We start from the raw sequence: 21019 nt of genomic DNA, 5'->3' as shown, positions 1-21019 counted from the left end.
CTTGTATTTGCTTTCTTGATGATTTGTTTTACCAAAGGAAATAAAGCAAGTAGAATATTGAAATAAGAGGGTTTTTTTAATATCTGGAAATACTGAAAAAGGGATTAATTTGTGAACTCAGAATATTTAAAGTGCTCTGCAGAATCTTTAGTCTGCAAAATGTCTCTAATGACTAAGGGAAGAAAAGGGTTAAACCATTTAAGTGCTTCATTGTCTTTCCATATAGGATTGCTAGACTGTTATTAAAATAATTCTGTGTCTGATACATGTGCAGGTTTAAACAACTTGACAAGTGCTGGTCTGTTTTATTTCACTACCTTGTCAGCAGTGCTGGATTTCTCAGAGCACTGTACTTCTAACTCTTTCTCAAAGTGATTAGTCCAGATACACATGAAGAATGGGCAGATTTATGCATTTCACAGCTGTTGCAAGCCAAACTGTGGTCTGGTTTGATAAGCAGAAACAGGTGTGATGTTGAGTAGACAAAAATAAACCTTTGAGCATGTTAGCCAGGGTCTATAAACCACACTGACACCTTTCTAAATGTATGTAATTTGATAACTAAAAAATAGTTGAAAGTTTTTGCAGATGTGCCTTAAAGGTGTATTTAGCCTCTGCGTTGCTATCAGAATACAGCAAATGGTCAAAGGAGTACTTTCATCATAGCAGATTCATAGTTTTAAGTTTTTGTAGCTTATTCCAAAGTGGAGTTTAGTAAACTGCAGGGTTCTCTTTTCCCTGGGAAGGTACATGTGTGACTTTCATTAACATTTATGGGCACTGCATGCATAGTGAAGGGTGAATAGAGTCCAAATATTTATGGCTTCATATTTTAAAAATATATATATTGTAGGTTGAAATGTGGTATAATAAGCACAAGAGGGAGCCATATAGTTTACTGACATCCACAGAAAGATTATATTTGTTAAGAAAATAAATGCTTTGAGCCTTTAAAAAAAAATAGTATGCAGTGGTTTTCCCGTTTTACTTTTTCTCACAGCTGCACCTGGATGACTGTAGTCTACTAAAGAGAAACTTTTGTGAATCAAAACAAGACATGGAGTGCTCCTAGAGCAGATGGAAGTACCGCAATACTATTTAATCATTTTGGACACTGCAAATGTTGTTCCTGTTGAATTCCACGTGGTTAGTGATTGCCCAGCCCTCTAATTTGGCAAGGTTTGTCTACAAAGCCTCAAAGGAATTACCAGCTCCTCCCAGTTTAGTGTTGGCTGCAAACTTACTTAATGCATCTTCAAGTCTTGTATCCAAGTCATTGATGAAAGGAAAGTACCATTTCTATATTCCAGAAGGGGCAGGAAGGAGGAAATACAAACCATAGTGGAAGATCTAATCCTGGAAATAATTTTGAGGCAAATAGCATAAATTCATAAATGGAAAATAAGACTTGACTAACCCAATAACCTTCCATGCTGAAATGGCTGGTTTGCTAAACAATGGGTGGGTAGTGGGTATTGTCTGTATGGAGTTCATTAAGGGTTTTGATGCTGTCTCCTACTAGACCTTCATGGAAAAAGAACATGTTGGAGTATGGGCTGGATGGGAAGACTGGGTGGTGGAGTGAGAACTGGCTGAGCCCCCTGTATGGTTGTAATGAGTCCAACAAAGTCCACTTGAAGGCCAGTGTACCCCAGGGGTCAGCACTGTTTCAGTGCTGTGCAACATCATTAATAAATGACAGGAAAAAAAACAGTTCAGTTGGAAGGGACCTGAGAAGATCATCATGTCTAACTGCCTCACTGCTTCGGGACTAACCAGAAGTTAAAGCATGTTATTAAGAGTGTTATCTACATGCCTCTTGAGCACAGTCATGGAGCATCAACAACCTCTTTAGGGGGACACTATTTCAGTGTTTGACCACGCTCACAGTTACATTTTCCCTAATATCAAGTCTGAACCTCCCCTGATGCAGATTTGTGCTGTTACCAGGTCTTGTCATCAGTGACTAGGGAGGTGAGTCTGCGATCTCCTTCTCTGCTTCCCCTCATGAGGAAAAGGAACAGTGAGCATCTCAGCCTCCTTTTCTCCAACCCAAAACAAAGTTTGTTGTCAGTCTCTCCTTCTTGGACATGGCCCTTTTATCAGCTTTGTTGCCCTCCTCTGCATGCATTTGAGTATCTTAAACATCCTTTTTATTTTGTGGGACTGCACACAATATTCAAAGTGAGGCTGTACCAGCAGTAAATATGTAGGGAATTGCCTCTTTTTGAGCAGCTGGTTGTGCTGCATTTAATGAATTCTAAAATGCAGCTTTCATCCTTTGCTGCCAGGGTGTGCTGCTATCTCATGCTGAGACTGCTGTAACCAGCACCCCCAGGTCCCTCTCTTCCTGAGCTCTCTTTTCACATGTGTTCACCATTACTCTGTTCCAGGTGCAGAACCCAGCACCTGTGTTGAATTTCACTTTGATAATTGCCCAATGTTCCAGGCTATCTAAATTCCTCTGTGAGGTCTCTGATCCCTCCAGGGACTCAGCAACACCTCCTTGTTTAGCGTCATCAGCAAATGCACTAAGGATGTGTTCAACTGCTTTAAGCTCATTGATAAAAATCTTGAACAGAACCAGCTCTAGACTTGAGTCCAGGGGAATGTCACTGATGACTGGCCAACAGCCAGGTGATGGGGCACACAGTGCCCTCAGCAAATCTGCTGGTGACGCAAATTGGGGGAGGCGACTGAAACACCAGGGGGCTGCACTACCATTCAGAAGGAATTTAACAGACTGGAGAAATAGGGTAACAGGAACTTTATAGGCGATCTGTGAATGTGCTGGGGGCCAAGTTGAACATGAGCCAGTAATTTGTCTTTGCTTTGGTGGGCCAGTGGTGTCCTGAGCTGCATTAGGAGAAGTGTTGGCAGCAGTCTGAGGGAGGTGATCCACTTGGCACGCAGGAAGCTTGGTCTGAACATCAGGAAACATTTTTTTACTGTGAGGGATGACTGAGCATTGCTTCTTTGAGGTTACCCAGAGAGACTGGGATCTCCAACCTTGGAGAAAGTCAGATGATCCTGGGCAACCTGCTCAGGGTGTCCCTGCTTAAACAGGGAGGTTGCACCAGATGAACCCAGAGGTCCCTTCCCATCTCCACCATTCTGGGTCTAGAACCATTTCTCATTTGGCTAATTTGGCCATTTGGGTGAATGGAAGCATGCTGGAAATACCTGCTGCTCAAACTGTAACCTGTTGCACTTAAGTCATAACACAACTCTTTAAGTAATTTGTAGCAAAACCTTAAAAAATATATAATAACATAAAGAAAATTAGCGTTTGATTGTAAAGAACTTGCAACAGTGTGTATTTTAATAGCTGACTCTAAATTTAGAAGTAACATCAAGGTCCAGGTGCTTGCAAATAGCTGCCTTTTTATAACCTGGTAGAGGCAAAGGGTTCTAGTTGTGGATTAAATTAATTCATTCATGTTTTAGTTATGTATGCATTCTTCTTAACTTGTTAAACTGTCTTACTTAAAAGAAATGTTAACTTAGTTAGGAAGCAAGTTTTCCTTCTTGCCGGTAAACTGAGGTGCCTTCCATGAGTACAGAGCATCCTGGCAGAAGGTTTTTCTGGCCAGTAGAAGTTAACTTACTAAGAAATGCCAATGACAGGATCTCCTTCCTGTAACTTACTCGTGCATAAGGATAGCATAGAAATCAGTGAATAAAGAATGATTGTCAATCAGTAAGCAAGAATTTCAGAGTTAAGCTGACTGTATAAAGCCAGTCTTGCTTTATTTCTCCATACTGTTTCTAATCTGTATTATTCTAATAAAGTGTATGATTTTCCAGGTAGCTGTCAAGTAGAATGTCTAGTCTCTCTCTGTACTTAGCTTTAAGATACAGCCATTTAACTTTCACGTGTTAAATAACATTTGAGTTAAATGCAGACAAGCATACTAACTTTTAAAATGCTCTATTCAGGCAGATGTTTGGAAGTTGGTTTTTTTGTTTTTGTTTGTTTGTTGTTTGTTTTTTATTTTCTTTTGTATTGATATAATAGATACAGAGTATCTTAATACTTCTACAGAGTTTAATACACTGCCAAATGTAAATGTACCTGGAAACAGAATACAATTTTGATCATGTAGCAGCCAGGTCCTCAGAACTCTGTTTTGTCTCTCATTTAATTTATACTCATTGGCATGCCAGTCAAACAGCTTTTTTTTCAGAAGTAATGTCAATGTCACTGAAAAAAAAAATGGCACTGTTGTAAATTCTGTCTTTTCCCTTTATTTACTTATCTGCTATAAATGTCAGCCTTAGGATTTAAAATTTAATTGTGTGGGCAGTTACAGAGGTATGGTAGTGTTGCTATTTATATTTGCTTTGCCCAAATTTCAGCAGCTGAGTTGTTCTGCTTGATCAATAATAAATCAATAATCAGTTAATGCTGGAATATATTTATGCTTTTCTGTGTTTTTCTTCTCTGTAAGGGCCAAAATATTGTATTAGTCTGTTTTGCTGGCAGCAAACTGAAGATTGATTGTTTGATTGTACTGTACCATTCAGTGTATTTACTGTAAGGTGGTATAGACTTTGCAAACCTGGGCCAATTTCCTGATATATATATATTTATTTATTTATGTCACTTCTAGTATATCCTGCTCCTGCTATGGTGACAATAACAGCACATCCTAGGGCTTTGTTGGGCCATTCCTGTGGCCTCCCCTCTCTATGAGAGAAGCAGCTGCAAGCTTTGCTGGCTTATGTGTGTCTAAATTTGTCTTGGCCAGATGAAGAGCTCAAGACCTTTCAGGGGTGGGAGGGCTCCTTCCTTCTTCCTCCGTTGCCTCCTTGCCTCCCACCGGAGCATGGCAACAGCTTTGGGCTTTGAGCCAGCCGGACACAGGAGGAGGTGTTGGGCTGTTTGGGCAGCATTTGCTCCTCAAACAGCTGTTCCCTAGCTCCTCCAAGGAAAAGGTGGCAGGCCATATGGAGGCATCCTGTGGTCCAGATTCAGCCGATGGGTGCCAGTTGGACCGTGCTGGCCTGGATCAAAATGCAGGCGCATCCTACGTGGTGTCTGTTATTTCTTAACAGCCAGAATGTTTTAAAATTGGATGGGGACAAGACAGGATAAAATATTTCTTTTGGTTTGGATGTGGATCTCATCTTTCTTTGGACATTAGTGGTTAAGATCAAATCAGTAGGTTTTAATATATTTTATATTCTGAATGGTTTGCATTCATTTATGATCTGTATCATTTACTAGCCTAAATGCCCTCTTTCCTCTAGAGAAACAGAGATGTACTTCAAAGTTTATACGCTAGCACTAAGCAAAATGTGTTTCTGCACAGTTTAAACCACATTTGGGAGGAATAATACGTTTCCTTGTTAGTCTTGTGGTCTTTAAAGGCTTTTTTTATTTTTTGAAGGCAGGGTTCTCAACCACCCTTCCGGTTGAGAATGCAGATAGGCAACTGTTTTTACAGCCAATAGCATGTAGAGCCTTTTTTGTTTTTCTGTTTGCTTTTCCATTATTTGCTTTTATTCCTATTTTTTAACCAAGTTGCACTTTCTGGGGCAGTTGAGTTTATCCCCAGAGATGTTGTCTGTGTCTTTTGTGGAAGTGAGTGCCTCAGTAGACACCGAAAGATCATCATGCACTTCCAAGTATACTTTCTCATATAAAGTTTGTACTTAATGTGCAGATTTAATATTTTTCTTGATATAACAGCAGTTACAAATGTTCCATAAATTTAAAATATGATAACAAGCTGAGGTTTCTTGGAACGGAATACTCAAAGGATGTATTCTTTAAGCACTACAAAATTATACAGGGGACTTATCTTTGTTAAAATTAGTAATTTAACTAAATTACAAAGTGGATTATCCTCTTCAGTCAGACTCAGTGCTAATACTCCACACAGTAGGAGATTGATATGTTGCTAAGTAAACCAAAGTTTATTTTCTTGTACTATCACTTGAATGTAACTTGAAGAGGAAGTGATAAGTTTTTAGTTTTGTGTGTGTGCCATAGTCCCAGTACAACTGGCTCCAGGAGTTAGCCTCTCCAATACGCAGTGTCCCTTGTGCAGTACAGTAGCTTAAGTTATCGTGGTCTGAGCTTCCACGAGAGTGATAACTGGTAGGATTTACCTGTGAACTTGAGTAGCTGATTCACAGGTACCAGAGCATTGTCCATAGTGTGTAATGTTAATGCTTGTTAGAAGAGGACTGGTGGTGAATAGGAAGCATTTCCCTGACTTCCTGAAGCAGTTCACTTCAGGCTTTCCATCAAAGGATCTTATTTGTGGTTAGTGATTCAGTGAATCAGTAATGGAGGCTTGTGATGAATTTGAGCATGAAGCATCGTTATCTTGCACTAGATAAAATGAACAAGGTAAACTTTCAACTTCAGGCGGAGTCTAAAGAGTAAGTAAATCCCCATATGCAGACATAATAAAGTTTTCTCACAAAGGTCTGTAGCTGTCTTATGTAACTGCATGAAGAACTACAGTCAGAATCTATAAATCTCCGGCTCAGCGTGAACACAAGACGTGTTTCGTGAGGCCATTTACCAAATGAGGTATAGGCTTAGTGTGTCTGAGGGGTGATTGGGGGGCTGTCTCACTGTGAAACGAGCCCATTCTCACCGTGTGCTCTCCTCTTCATTCCTTCAGCCCCTGGGGATCTTCATTTAGCTCTGTGAGGGGACAGGAAAAGGTGGAGGAAACTTGGTCACTATTTTGTGTCATAACTAATTGGCTTCTTATTTGGGAAAAGATAAAGAAATATCCTGTATTTCATGAAGTGGATGTTAAAAAGTCAGTCACTGTCTTGCCTCCATTTAATAAAGTAGCTGCAGGTTTGTAAGTAGGATACTGGTTTGCTGTTGTTTGAAAATCTTTACTGTGTCTTCTGTCAAACAGTAGTGTCCATTTTGCATATGAGGTGGGCTGTTGGTCCTTCAGACACTCAAGTTAGCAACTGATGTCATGGTTGAGCTGTCTGTTATGCCACTGCTTTCTCATCAACTAAGCACAATTTTTTTTCAGGTAGAAGGTACAAAAAAAATGGATGATGCAGTTAAATTCCATTGCACCGGGAGGAGTCATTCTAGTCTGCTTCCACTACATGAATCCCATAATAGTGTGGAACAGTGCTTTCTTGTGTATATGTTGGCAGAAAGTAAATAAAAATTGCTGACATAAAGAATAAGCAACACTGTTACTTAGTTTAATAAGTTTCAGTCCTGCAATACATCTTTAATTTTAGGATTGGATTTTGTGGAGTAGGATTGTCTTTCTTCCATAAGAAAAATCATGTAACAGTCATCAGTACATTTGTAGATCTGATTCCTAATGCTTAATGAATCAGGCTGTTTGAAAATTCCAAAGCAAGCCTCTGTAGTTATGAAATGTTATTACAAAGTAAAATAATCTTCAGCTTTTTCTCCTATCCTGTATGGTGAACTGGCTTTCCCTTGTTAGGTTAGGCAGCATACGTCCAATGGAAAAAAAGAATTCTAGTTTCCCTGTAGATCACTAGGATCCTCCATTCTGAATTCTTTATTTTACTTAGCTTTAGGGCAGTTAAAGCCTCAGCTGCTCCACAGAGAGGAGTTTCTCTTCAAGGCTGCTGCTTCAAAGGATTTGCAGAACTAGGAAAGGGACAGTAACCAGCAAATGCTGACAGATCTTCCTGCTTCTGGCCCTGAAAGTGTGTGTGTGGTGTGTGTTTGTGTTTTCATACACCTACACATTGGCCCGAAACCATCAAGTAGCATCCAACAAGGCTCATAACAAAATCTCCCCATGCTAATGAGTACACTGGAAAGAGGGAAGAATCTGTAAAGAAGGGGAGGAAATAAATTGTTTGGTCAAAAGGAACAAACCCTTGGGCTTTTTGTTCAAAGGAATTAAAGTTAACAGGGTGGAAGTTTAAACTGTTTTTGGCTTTAACTTGGTTTCGAGTACTCTTAGTGTTTTAGTTTAGGGTTGCTGGGGTGGGGAATGATATCCTCAATATAATCTCAGCACTTCATATGATGCTTTCTCAACATAGAAATGGAGCTGTTTCTACTTTAGCAGTACACAAGAGGTTCTTGAGAATATTGAAATCTGATTTAGTAATATTGATACAGAGATTGTCTGTTACTTTTCCTTGGACTTGTGTGTACTTGAAATGTCCTTCACAGAAGTTCAACCACCTCTGTATCTATAAACACATGAAACTTATTCATGAGTCTGTCACTACTTGAAGGATGTGTACAGTGTTGAGTTAAAATGCAGAAAAGAGATTTAAACAAGGACTGTTTTCTAGTTAGGTATTAGAGTGGAGTGGTAGATTACTCAGGTGGGTGGCTTATCTCAACTTAGAGGTGGTGTCTTCCAAAAAAATAACAAAAAAAAGAACAAAAAAAAACTCCATTCACTTTGATTATATCCAGTGATTCTGTTAGCTTTTTCTTCTTCATGAAATGGAAGGGCTAATTGTAAAAGGAAATATGCTGGCCAACATGTCTTTGCACATACATCGGTTCTTTTCCCGAAAAGTAGCAGCATACATATAAATGCAAATTTAACACTTTGTAAACTCTAGTTCTGATTTTATCTAGAAGCTTTATTGCATGTTACAGTAATAGGACTTGTACACAGCATCACTTGGTAAAGAAGCAGATATTAAGCTCCTTTTAATGGCAGTTGTTGAGATTGTTGATGGCTTTTGTTGAGATTGGGAGCTCTGATAAATGAGCTTTGGCATTTCATGATTGAATGGGGTAAGGGGTGTAGTCTCTAATAGTCTGCCCATTCTTGTACAGGAGGTTAATGCTTGTGTAGGCTGGATAGCAGGAGTGAGGTTGTGATGGCTTCTCAGCTGGAAAGGCACCCACCCTTTCTACATCTAATCCTTCATCCTGTCCAAATAAAAATAAGCCCCCTCAAAAGTGGAGGAGTCATCTAACGTCAAGGTTGAGATTTGAGAATCATTAATCTTCTAAAGCCTGTCCAAAAACATGATGAGGAAATTATTATTGTGAAGGCCCCTCTGGGGGCATCAGGAGTTGTGCTTTCTCGTGCAACACTGAACATGAGATGTGAACCCTTGGATATCACTGCTTTCCAGAGAGAAAAATATTTAGAAGCCTTTTTTCTTGTTGTTGGGGATTTTTTTCCCCCCTTTATCCGGTTGCCATACTGTGTAACTGGCTTCTAGTCTGATAGTGTTTTAGGTGACTAGAATAACAGTCTGTCTCTTTCCACAGTGGCTGCAGACAATCTGGCAGCGATCACTGCTACTTTTTAATATTTTTGGTTATTTTGAGATATCCTCCAAATGTCTCAAAGAAGGCTTGGAACGCTGAAGGGGAAGAAGCATTTTTTATTTTTTTTCTTTAAGAATAGCAGCATCAGGAGGAAAATGAAATTCAACATGCTGCTATTTGTTTTTGCAGTGGTCATCACCCTGATTGCCAGCTCTGACAATATTTTCACAGAGAGGGTAACTAAATAGATGGTATTTGTTCTTTATAATAACTCTTTCAGTAGAATGTCAGGACCTGCATCTAAATGAATATATTCACATTTCATGTTTCCATTTTTTATTTAAAGCTTTTCCCCTCCCAACTTTATGAAACTACTTCATAACAGACTTGGGAAGTTAAAATCAGGATTCATGTGGTGGATATGTCATGCTTCATAGCTAATCTGTAGAGACCTAGGTGTATAAACCGATAAAAGCTAGGTCTGCTTTATTGGGTTTTTTTACGTATCAAATGTTTGTTTAGTTTAAATACGTCTGTATCTTTTTGATCAGTCTAAGCAATTTGCATGCTGTGCAGCAGACATCTTCTATACTTTATTAAATATCTGTCAATTATAAATATCAAGGTTTTACATTAATGTCAAGATAGTGCATCAAAAATTCATGGAATATGTGACTTTTTTTCAAGGGTATTTAATACTTAATGCATTTGTGTCATTTTTCTTTCTAGATATATTGACAGGTTTTATTAAGTGTTTGTTAGGGAGATTTCATTTTTACCAAGGGACCATAAAGAGAAGCTGCATACTAAATCAATTTTTTAATCAGAATATCGTTCTTTTTTGTGTGTCTTCAGATTCTTATAATCTGTAGGGTTTTTAAGTTAATACCAGCATAGCCCAGGTCAGAAAGCTAACATAAATGCGCTGACATTGGAGCATCTTAACTTTTAAATAGCTGCTAGTTTCTCGTGTCACAAAATGTTATAAATATGGTAATCGTGTACACCAGGGTTTGTATTCTGCCTTGTGTCTTTTATTAGAAGGCTATTGATTATACCTTACTATAATTTGCTGGTGTTTATGTGAGTGATGTCTGGGCTGTCTCAGCGCAGAGTTGGAGGGAGTTACGAACGGGGAAGTCTGCGGAGCACGTAGTGGAATCCCAAAATTCAAGTTGGTTCCTTACAATCGGACCCTTCCTGCCGAACGCCGGTCACGACAGCTGCTAGGGGGGCTTTCGTCGTCCTTCATCTGCCCCGACCCGCTCCGCGCCCGGCCGGACGAGGCGCCGTTCCGCCTTTGGCCGGCAGGTGGCAGGGGCGGCCCTCCGCTGAGGCGCCGTGCGGCGCGGGGCACGGCCGGGCCGGCTCCTGCCTGCGGGCTTTCCCCGCTTAGTGCATCGCGTCCTGTCGCTGTAGAACCGATCGTTAATGCTAGCAATAAAACACTGGCGTGAAATTGTCGCGAAGGAATAACGTGGGAGACGGAATTTGTAAGAACAAACGCGGGCCAGACGTCTCCCGAAGCGTGCTGCTCGGGGTGTCTCTTGGGTTTGTTTGCACGGCTCGGTGAGAGGCGACAGTTCCGTCAAGTGCCGCTGCAAGGAAAGCCGTGCCGTGCCGTGCCGTGCCCGGCTCACCGGCGTGATGGAAAATTGGCGGCAGTGCGCTTTAAAACGTAACCAAAAGGCGAGGGGAAGGACGGCGGCGTCTAGCGCTAACTCGCCCAAAGGGTTAACCGAGGGGCACCTGGGACCGAGCACCCAATTGGCAGTCTTTTGTAATATATAATTTGCCTAAAATTGCGCGTTGAGCGCAAGCTTTTGTTTTCTAATTGATTTACGGTTTGAGCCACTTTTACCTCATCCCCTACTGTCCTGCACACCGTGCCAGCAAGTACATTACGGAGAGCGATGATGAATTGCCGCGCACTTGTGATGCTAATGCATCAGGAGTAAGGCGCTGCATGGAGCTGCTGCCTTACAGCGTCACGGGGACAGAGCGGGGCAGCATTCATCTGTATCTTTTGAAATAACGTTTGATCACTGGCTTCAATTTGTCTGTGAGACCTAATTGAACCTGAAGAGTAGAATTTATGTTGTTATGGCTTTACGCTTGCGAGCTGGGATGAAGTTCTGAAGTGTGCGAGTGTAGGCTGAAAACTACCTGTGTTGTTTGCAAGTTGAAACAAGGCAATTCATTAGGGAAGTACCAGGCATTAGGGCTACTTAAAGCCTTTTACAAATCTATAGATTTTGCTTGTCAGCGAGGACTACAATTGTCTTTCTCGAGTGGGGTTACTTTGCTTTTAAAGCAGGGTATGTGTGGACTGTTGATGTAGGTATATGGTCTCATCTGTTTGTCACCAAGGCTTTGTAAATATTTTAATCGGTTTGATTTCTGAAGTGAAGTGCAGCTTTTACTGAAAAAAAAAAAAAAACCCCAAACAAAAAAACCAACGACTACTACAGGTATAGGGGAAGAAATGAAAAACGTATTCTTTTCCTTGAACAAGTGAAGTGCTTTACTGCTATTGCAGGAAAGAGGAAATGGAGAGAGCTGCTGAAACCTAATGTGTGTTTATTGTCTGATTTCTTTCTCCCTCCCTGCAGAGCTGTGTTTTGTTTTACCTTTGCATACTCAGTCCACCTTAATTTTTTTTATTATTATTTTTGTATGATGTCTGTGGGTTCCAGTCCTGAAATATGAAGAAACAGATTTATGGCGGCTGCTGGGCACAACAAATTAAGTTGACAGTGATGTATGAGAGCATAATAGCATGATGATCCCTCTGTAGCGCGGCTGGACGCCTCCTGCTTCATTTGGCTCTTGTTAGGATCTGTTAGGCAGCTAAATAATGAAATTCTGCTGACTGATTTCTGTTTTCTTTCTCTTTCCACCTTTTTCTGAAACTTGTGTTTCCCAGACCCATCCTAATGCCAGCAAACTGCCCTTAAAGGATTCTTTCACTTATGACGACTACAGGTTGGTCTGTCTGTTTTAATTCTTTTTTGCTGTGTGTGAACTGATGGGCCCTGGTAATGCTTCATTGATGGGAAAGCACAGTCTTGAAATGTTAAACGTAGGGTTTGATACTAATATACTTAATGAGGAAAGTAAAATAAATATGCATATTTTAATAGTTTCAAAGGAATAGTCATGAGTAGTAAATTTAGCCAACTGGCACATGCAGTTTGAGATTAGTAAGATAATTGGTTATTTTTTAAGAAAATAATTCGGTTCATTTTGCTGTTTGTTTTGTTTTTGTGGATTTTTTTTTTAGATTTAATTTTGTAAGAGGCTTTACCAATGCGTAGTAGCAAATATTTACAGTGGATGTTGAACTGGAAAGCTGGAAAACTTAAGTTGTAGATATGAACCTTGAATGTCACTCGGAGGTAATATGGGGGGGGTGACATAATTACAATAAAAATGAGAATAATTAAAATGATGAGCTAAATTCTGTTAAGTGATTAAAATAGCTGGAGTAAAAGGCATTCATGAGGTCTGAGAAGCTTCTGGGTAAGTCTACGAAACTTGCACATCTGAAGCATGCCTGCTTCACTTACAAGGCTGCAGAGGAACATGCCAACTTGCAAGTGAAGTGGACTAAAATTTTTCAGATAAAAAAGAAAAATCCTACTGTTATGTTTCAAATGATGTTTGTATTGAAATTGTATAGCAAAGCTATCCATGGTTTTAACTTGTTATTTAAGAAATGAATTAAAATTTAAGTTGACCATACCTTTGTAAGCAATCTGGAGCACTTCAGGAAAAAAAACACCAAACCTTCTGAAAGTCTAATCCTGTTACTATTTATGGGTTCTGGGGAGTTAAAATTCTTTTGACCTTCTCCTGGTGGTATTTGTTTTTTCAAGAAGAGCAGTGATGTGTATACTAAGACCAGAGTATAGTGATACTTGAAGATTTCTATTTTCTGTCATTAGATATTCCTTTTTGTCTGAAATGCAATGAAATGGAATTCCAGAAATGTTTAGGAAATACTGGGATATTCAGCTTTTCCAAAGATTCCTGTGTTTGAATACATAGCTGGAATTTCATTCACTTAACCCGACTTAGAACAGTTTTGAATGATTCTTCTGTTACCTCTTGCTGTTATTAACATATTATTTAAAAAAAATAAATTTGGAAATTCCTTGTGTAAATGTCTGCTCCAGATTTGTGTTACAGGCTCTCTGTACATTGATGTATTGAGCATGAACACCTGATGTTCTTTATTTTCGTAGATGGGCAGTTTCCTCTGTTATGACACGGCAGAACCAGATTCCAACAGAAGATGGTTCCAGAGTTACGTTGGCTCTAATACCTCTATGGGACATGTGTAATCATACTAATGGACTGGTAAGGTTTACTTCAGCGTTGTTGAAAGGCTTTAAGGCTTAAGTATTAAGCCTTTCAAATGCCAGCAAACAGTTTTAGTAACTTTTCATTACACTTCTTAATACAGTTATTCTATCTTCCTGACTTGACCCTAAAAAAATCTTACAGCTGAAAGACAGATTTATCAATTTCTTAAATGTCTTATATTAGTTTTTCAGGAGAGCTTTCTTCATATAAACAAACATTTAGAAATTTGATTGTATACAGTTGTGTTCCAGCTACACGACACCTTTTTTTTTTCCAACCATTTTTCTGACATAAAGTTTCTGACTAATCTGACAAAGATTCACAATACTAAATAGATCTGTACTGAGAATATGAAAGTCAGCAGTGATGGAGGGTTACCTCTTGTAGCTACCATAAAGGAAAGTGGTTAGAAATTTGCAGCTAAGAAATACTATCTGCTCTCTTAACTGTGCCCAGAGAACCTTGTTATGGAGACAGCAATGACAAGAACAAAGCTCAGTTCAACAAAAACAGTTACTACATCAAAGAAACAAAATGCAAAAATGCTACTTTAGGGCATATTAAACATTTAAAAGGTGACACATGTATAGAAAGTCAGATCTGCTGACGTTTTGTCTTACGTGAGCTGGTTTAGAGGATAAGGTCTTGATTTCATTAACAGGCTAGTTAATGTTGAAGTGAGGAAATGGAAAACTGTAAGAGGACACTTTATCAGTGTTGTTTAGCCAATGTTGTGTATGCTTCAAGATTTACATTCTAAAATTTTATTTCCAGGAAATAGTATTATTTAAGTAGTAAATATGACCATTATATTTCAAGTAATCTAGTCCTTTTGTAGGAGAGTTGATGTGAGTGTTAGGACAACAGCATGTGTTGCTATTGTTGCTGTAAGAAAAGCTTCCTTTACATGAACAAAATGTAAAACAAGTAGTTTTTCACTTGATACTTAGTTTATTTATTTTTACCATGATTGTTCCAATTAAGCACCAAAAGCCAGGCTACAAAGTTGCAAGTTTGGCTATTGTATTTTTTTTCTCCTGTGTTCTAGTACTGATTCTTGCTTTTCACTATTTTGCAGTCTCACAACTTTGATTTCTCTTGTATGAGAATCTCTGATATCAAGAAAATTGCTTTGAATTCACAAATGTATATTTTTGTAATGTAAGTCTTAGCTGCATGCATCAGTACTTCTTGTACCCTTCTGCTGGGCTTCTCTTTATGATACTTTTGCAGGGACTTGCCTGTATTCATTAGACAGCCCTTAATGAATGCCTTCAAAGTTGGGATTAAAGGGAAAGGGGAAGAGAATTAAGGTTCTGGGAGGGAAAAAAATAACTAGCCCATATTAAAAGAGCAGTTAGGTATGTTGTTTTAGTCATTCAAACTTATATTTAAATTGATAAAGTAATTTTTTATCTTTATTATGTTCCTTTACATTGGGTTTGATATGGAGCCAGTGTCTGGAGCCAAACCTGCTAGTGCAGTAGTATATCAGGGCTCTAAGCAATTTTTAATGCTTGAGTGTATCCTAAAAAAGAGAAGAGGGGAAGGGAAGAATCTTAAATAATTTGAATTTCTGTACAGACTTTACTCATTTGTTTCATATTTCCACACAAGCTACTTTAAAATAGCTATAGGCTTAGGAAGGACAGACAGCTAGAACACTGACAGTAAGAAAAGCTACTCAGCATTTTTCATTCTGTGTGTTGTATGGTAGAAATTGAGAAGAAAAAAAAAACCTGCTAAGGTAACTGTAAGCTGCCTGTTTTTGGTTTATGTTGCTGTAGAGTGGGATGAGGGTGGATTCTGCTGTAGATATAGCACATGGAATAAACAGTTTACTGTATGAAAATAAGACATGAGAGATGGTATTGTATGTACCACTGTAGTCTATTCCAAAGATACTGAAATGCTTCCTGAGTCAGTGGCCTACTACGTATTCCTGTTCTTGCTGTTTTCTACAGGGCCCCATTACCCAAGTGGATAATAAAATGCTCTTTGGGTTTTAACTGTAGCCAGGTCCATCCTGCTTTTTTGTGCTTCTGACAGTATTAATTAGATCAACCTTCCTCTAAGAACTATATCAAAATGGTTGTCTTCATGCATTTCTCATAGTTATTCTTTAGTGGGATTGTATTTTGACAGTCAGAGGTTGATTACCAGTTCTGCCAGAGCTTTAAATAGGCTACACTCTGCCTATTGGGCTGTGTCCATCCATAATCACTGACCAAGCAGAGTACTGTATGCTTTAAGCAAAACTTGAAATTCATATGCAGGTCTGCTTCAGAAATAAAACTGGAGGGATGCAATTTGTCAGCCATGATGTGGGAAGAGAAGTAATCACCCTGTTAATTCTGTTACATGACTGTTATTAAAAGAAAGAGGAAGTAAGTCTAGCACTCCATTATGCTTTTCAGAAAAGCCTTTTAGATGTGCTGCTGTTTAAAACAAAGGAAATAAAACAACACCACTCAACCCATAAAAGAAAGAGAAATAACAGCCTCAAAACAGTAGTGGTAGTCTAGTGAAGCATGCTTAAACTGACCAAATCCTTCCCTTAACGTACTGGAATTCTTCCAATTCTTGAAATTCTCCTGTTACACAGTCCTTTGGAGAGCCTGGAAAGGAGTGTTCATATATTTCATTGAGTTTACACTTGAAAAAAAATAAATAAGGACAGAGCAAATGGTGTCAAGAGTTTTCTCTTTTCTTTTGAATGATCTTGGCAGTTTTTGAGAAGGTAACTGTATTACCACATTACAACCAGGAGGATACCTTGTAATAGTGAGGGCAAATCCTCTTCACTTGCAACCGTCAGTTCAAGGTTGAATAACTTTGTACACGGTGGATCTTAATTAGAAATTGTTCAATCCAGCATAATGAAAGCACAGGAACTTGTGTGTTGAAACACTGCAGTCTGTCTTTTGCAGTAGCCTGTGTTGCATGACTCTAATGTTCTCTTCTGATCTCAGCACACCGCAAGTCCTTTTAATAGATCTTAAGTGGTGGCATCTGTGTGCAGTGCAGTTACGCAAGTGTCCCACAGGGCCAGGCTGCCCTAGCTTGTGGCTGCCATTTTGGATGTGCTGCGTCTGAGGCAAGTTCCCTGTGGTCACTTTGAAAGCATTGTTTTGGCTTACAAATGCACCTTTGGTTATGCAAGCAGTGTAAAGCTATTAATATGTAAACCATTGACCAGGCTTTCAGAATAACCCATGGAGTTCTGTCTTTGGACAAATTTCATCCAAGATGGGAATCATAGTGTAGTTAAACTTGATTTTAAGTCAGCTTATGAAGGAATATTTATTCATTTACGAAGACCGATAAAGAAACTTCGGCTTCTTCTAAGTTTTCCTATAGAGCATATTTTTCAATAAGTTAGCTTTTAAAATTCAGACTAAATTCAGAACGCCTGCCATAATAGTTGTTTTCTGATTGTGCGACAGATTTTGTTTCAGCCTGTATTTGCATCTGTGTCTGTATGTTTATAATAATATTCAAAGTAATGGCAAAGTATTACATTTTTAGAATAGCCTTACTTGCTGGTGTGAATCCTCGATCGTTCTGATGATGTGCAGGTTGGTCAAGAAATTTGCCCTCTTCCTTTGTCTACTAAAAGAAAAATCCTGTTAGCGTGTTAAGGATGTGATCCAACTTCAGATAAAGAGATTATTTGCATATGGATTATAATTTTCTGAAGATTATATCCACTACAGTCATCTAATCCATTTTCACTGGGAGATCAAAAATGTGCTAGTAGTTGAAGGATAAAACACAGAACGTAGAACTGTCATAGGCTCCTGCAGGCACTCGTGGGAGTGACAGAAAGCTCAAGAACTTTTTATAAGAAACAACTAGCTTTAGCATGGAACAAGTAGGGGAGACAGTCGGTGACAAGTGATATCCCCCAAGAGTCTGTCTTTGAACCTGTGCTCTTCAGCATCTTTACCAGCTGTGGCCAGCAGAGTGAGAGAAGTGATTGTCTCCCTGTACTCTGCCCTTGTGAGGTCCCATCTGAAATACTGCATCCACATCAGGGGGCCCCACTGCAAGAAAGACGTGGAACTGTTGGAGCAGGTTCAGAGGAGACCATGCAGGTCGTCGGTGGGCTGGAACACCTCTTCTGTGAAGAAACATTAAGGGAGCTGTGCTTGTTCAGTCTGGAGAAGAGGACGCCCCAGGGAAACCTCATTGCCTTTCAGTACATAAGGGGAGCTTATAGGCAGGAGAGAGACAAACTTTCTACAGAGTCTAATAGTGATAGAACAAGGTGTAACGGTTTCAAACTAGAAGGGGGATTTACATTAAATACTAGGAGAAAATTACTCAGGGGGTGGTGAGGCACTGGAACAGGTTGCCCAGAGAAACTGTGAATGCCCCATCACTGGAGGTCTTCAGAGTCAGTTTGGATGGAGCCCTGGGCAGCTTGATCTGGTGGGTGGCAACCCCCATGGCAAGGAGCTTGGAACCCTAACAGGTTCCAAGCCAAGCAATTTTATGATTCTGTGATTCTATCGTACTTTGTTTCACAGTCTTCTATTCACTTCAGTTATTTCCTTTCTTAGATTTCTGCAATTCAGAGAGAATTTTAAAGACAGATTGATTAGAAATCATGAAACATTTATTACGGTCTGTATTATATTGGGTAGAGAAATAAATATATGCAATTGCTACTGTCAATATAGCTTTCCATTTGGATGATGCTTAATCAACACCAGGGGAGATAGAAAAAAATGCTTAAGGTCCTTTTATTGCTCTTTCCTTGGATAGATCACTACAGGCTACAATTTAGAAGATGACCGTTGTGAATGTGTAGCACTTCAAGATTTCAAGGCTGGAGAACAGGTAATGTGAACAGTTGTCTACATAATAGTTCTTCTATGAAGTTTTGTGCAGAAATGTACTGGAAAGTGAAGGATGCTCTGATAAAGGTAGTCTGTACCGATGCTTGTACAGTAGAATGCTGATTTCAGAGATTTTAATTAGCTGCAACAGTTTTGCTAATCTACTACTAAAATTTGCACAAAAAATGACACTTGAAAACTCCCCATAAAATTATAATAGAAGAGTGGTTGGGATTAAGTCCTGCTACAATTGAATTTTAGTATCATTAGCTAATTCAGTGTGAAAACACTACCGAGCTAATCAAGTACATGATTTGCAAAATAAAAGATTTTCCATTACCTGGTGAACCCCAATTTTAAGAGGGCATTGATTCCTCATGTTTTTGATAACTGCTTGAAATATTTATTCACTGCTGAGCGCACAGACACTGACTTCAGTATTCTAGCAAAGATTAATAAAAGACTCATACTCAAAGCACCAAAGATAAATATATTTTAGATTTGGAACCTTACTTTATCTGCACTGGCAGGTTGTAGACTCTGCATATGTAGTTGTTTTACTTTTCTTGTTAGTTTCTGAGAGAAGATTAAAGGCAGTATACTTGTCAATCATTTTACTCATGTTTCCATTATCATGCTTAGTGAGAATGAGAAGGAGCCTAAAGATATATTCCCTTCCTTTCCCACTCACATTCCTGCATGTATACACATCTTCATCCTTAAACAGAAAGTAGCAAAAATGAGTCTGGTAAAATGCACAGAACAGTTCAGATGCCAGTATTCTGTTCAGAACTGCTAAGAAGCAAAAAATGAATGTTCAAACTAAGTCTGTCAAGAGATGCATTGAAGATGGTGGTTCGGGACTGTAGGAAATTCCTGATGGGAGTGTTCTTGTGCTGTGTCAGCAGCCAGTATAAACACTCAGTGCTGCTGCACTCCATTTTTCCTGCTGCTTGTGCGATAGCAGTCTGCATGGACAAAAAAAAAAAGAGAGACCTTTTTCCTTTAAAACATTCTAAAATGTTTTCTAACTCAGTATATCTGAGTTACTACCTTTAAGTGTATTACTTTGCTAGTCTTATGCTTTATAGTCTTTTGATTTTCATTTTCCTTGTGTATTGTTACCTTCTTTTTGAACAAAGATATGTATGAATTTTTTTAAGTGTGGCTTTCCAGAGGTATATTTATCCTCATTGCTATGCTGTGTTTCACAGTGGTTGTATATTTTTTTGTGTTGATCTTAAAATTTGTTATGGTAGTCAAATATATGCTGTTTTTCCTATACCAGTATGATGAGTTAAAAGGGGTCCACAGTTTTTTCCAGAAGTGATCCAATTTATAATTTTCCACAGCTGGCAATAGATGTGTTGCATAGCTTTCTGGCTGCTCTCTCAATTTCAATTATAGAGGCTTTCTTTCTTTTTTATTTTATTTCAGTGGTTTCACTTTGCTATTTATTTATTTATTTTTTTATAATCTGTGCAAACTTTAACTGCTATCAGTGTCATTAATGTGTTTTAGTTATGTAATGGTTTAGTCTTTTAATATCGTGTGAAGATGTTATTTCTTACAGTTTTAGTAGGAAAAGAGCACAGTCCCTGCTTTTGCTGCTACAGAGCGGGGCAGAAGTCCACAGAGTCTTATCAAACACTGGCCTCAAATTCAGGAGCTTCTCATATGGCCTAATTTGCCTTCTTGTGTAAGAGAACACTGTATAATGTATGCATGACTGTGACAGTTTAATATGAGATATAATGCAGTAGTTTTCAAACTGGACTCCTGGACTAATTGAGCCAGAGTTTCTTCTGATTGTGCAACATTTCCTATAATCAAGTGGAGATTTGCACTGGCATTCCATTTTCCCATGGTTTGCCTAAGCACTTTTTGGAAGGGCCTTCCTGGAGGAGGGGGCTGCTGACCTGACTTAGCCCTTGCATTCATAGGCAGGTCATTCATTCCTTATACGCCTGCCTTATTGTGTAATGTCTACTGTAATTAAATATAACATTGGAGCACTTAGTGCTTAGGGCAAATACTTCTAACTAAAACTGAAAACTAAGAAGGTAAATGGCATTGCCAGTGTTGTTGAGCCGTTAAGAGAACATCATGCCTTTTTCTGTCAGCTAGCCAGGGGTGCAGACTTTTAGATATCCACGGCATTGCCCTGCCCTAAAATTAAACAGGTTGTTCTGTAACTGCTGAAACTTTATTTTTTGATTGACAATTCCATTGTCAAGGAAAATGGAAAAATATCCCTTTGATGCAGGAGATTACTATTACTCTGACCTCCTGTCCCATAGACTTCATACAGCTTGTGAGTTTGTAATGCCGTGGATTACTCTAATAGGTTTTAAATGTATTTTAACCACATTTATCAGCGCGATGGCAATCAAAGATTATTAACTACCTGTGAGTATTTCAGGAAATTCAGTTACTGGGCATAGGAAACAGATCTCAGTTGGACGCTGTTCCACTACAGGTAACAAACAAGAAGAAAACTTAATTGAATGTTGCCCTTTATGGGCACCAGAATTAATGAGATACAAAAGCACCCGTAAGAAAAGAGACTTTGCTTGTTCTG

The 21019-nt window shown here is 38.9% G+C and overlaps 1 protein-coding gene across 2 annotated transcripts in view; it reads left to right on the top strand.

Annotated features, from left to right (window-relative positions):
• The window catches only part of SETD3 (SET domain containing 3, actin histidine methyltransferase), a 53495-nt gene that overhangs the window by 26007 nt on the left and 6469 nt on the right, over positions 1-21019 (top strand). For both annotated transcript variants that reach the window (XM_052693359.1, XM_052693360.1), the window contains exons 7-9: positions 12153-12211; positions 13474-13588; positions 18365-18439. In XM_052693359.1, the coding sequence (XP_052549319.1) occupies positions 12153-12211; positions 13474-13588; positions 18365-18439 (249 nt within the window). The remainder of the gene's footprint in view (positions 1-12152; positions 12212-13473; positions 13589-18364; positions 18440-21019) is intronic.

Source organism: Tympanuchus pallidicinctus, unplaced genomic scaffold (genome assembly GCF_026119805.1).
Source record: "Tympanuchus pallidicinctus isolate F22 unplaced genomic scaffold, pur_lepc_1.0 scaffold3, whole genome shotgun sequence".
Lineage (NCBI taxonomy): Eukaryota > Metazoa > Chordata > Aves > Galliformes > Phasianidae > Tympanuchus > Tympanuchus pallidicinctus.
This window is presented reverse-complemented; position numbering and strand designations above follow the sequence as displayed.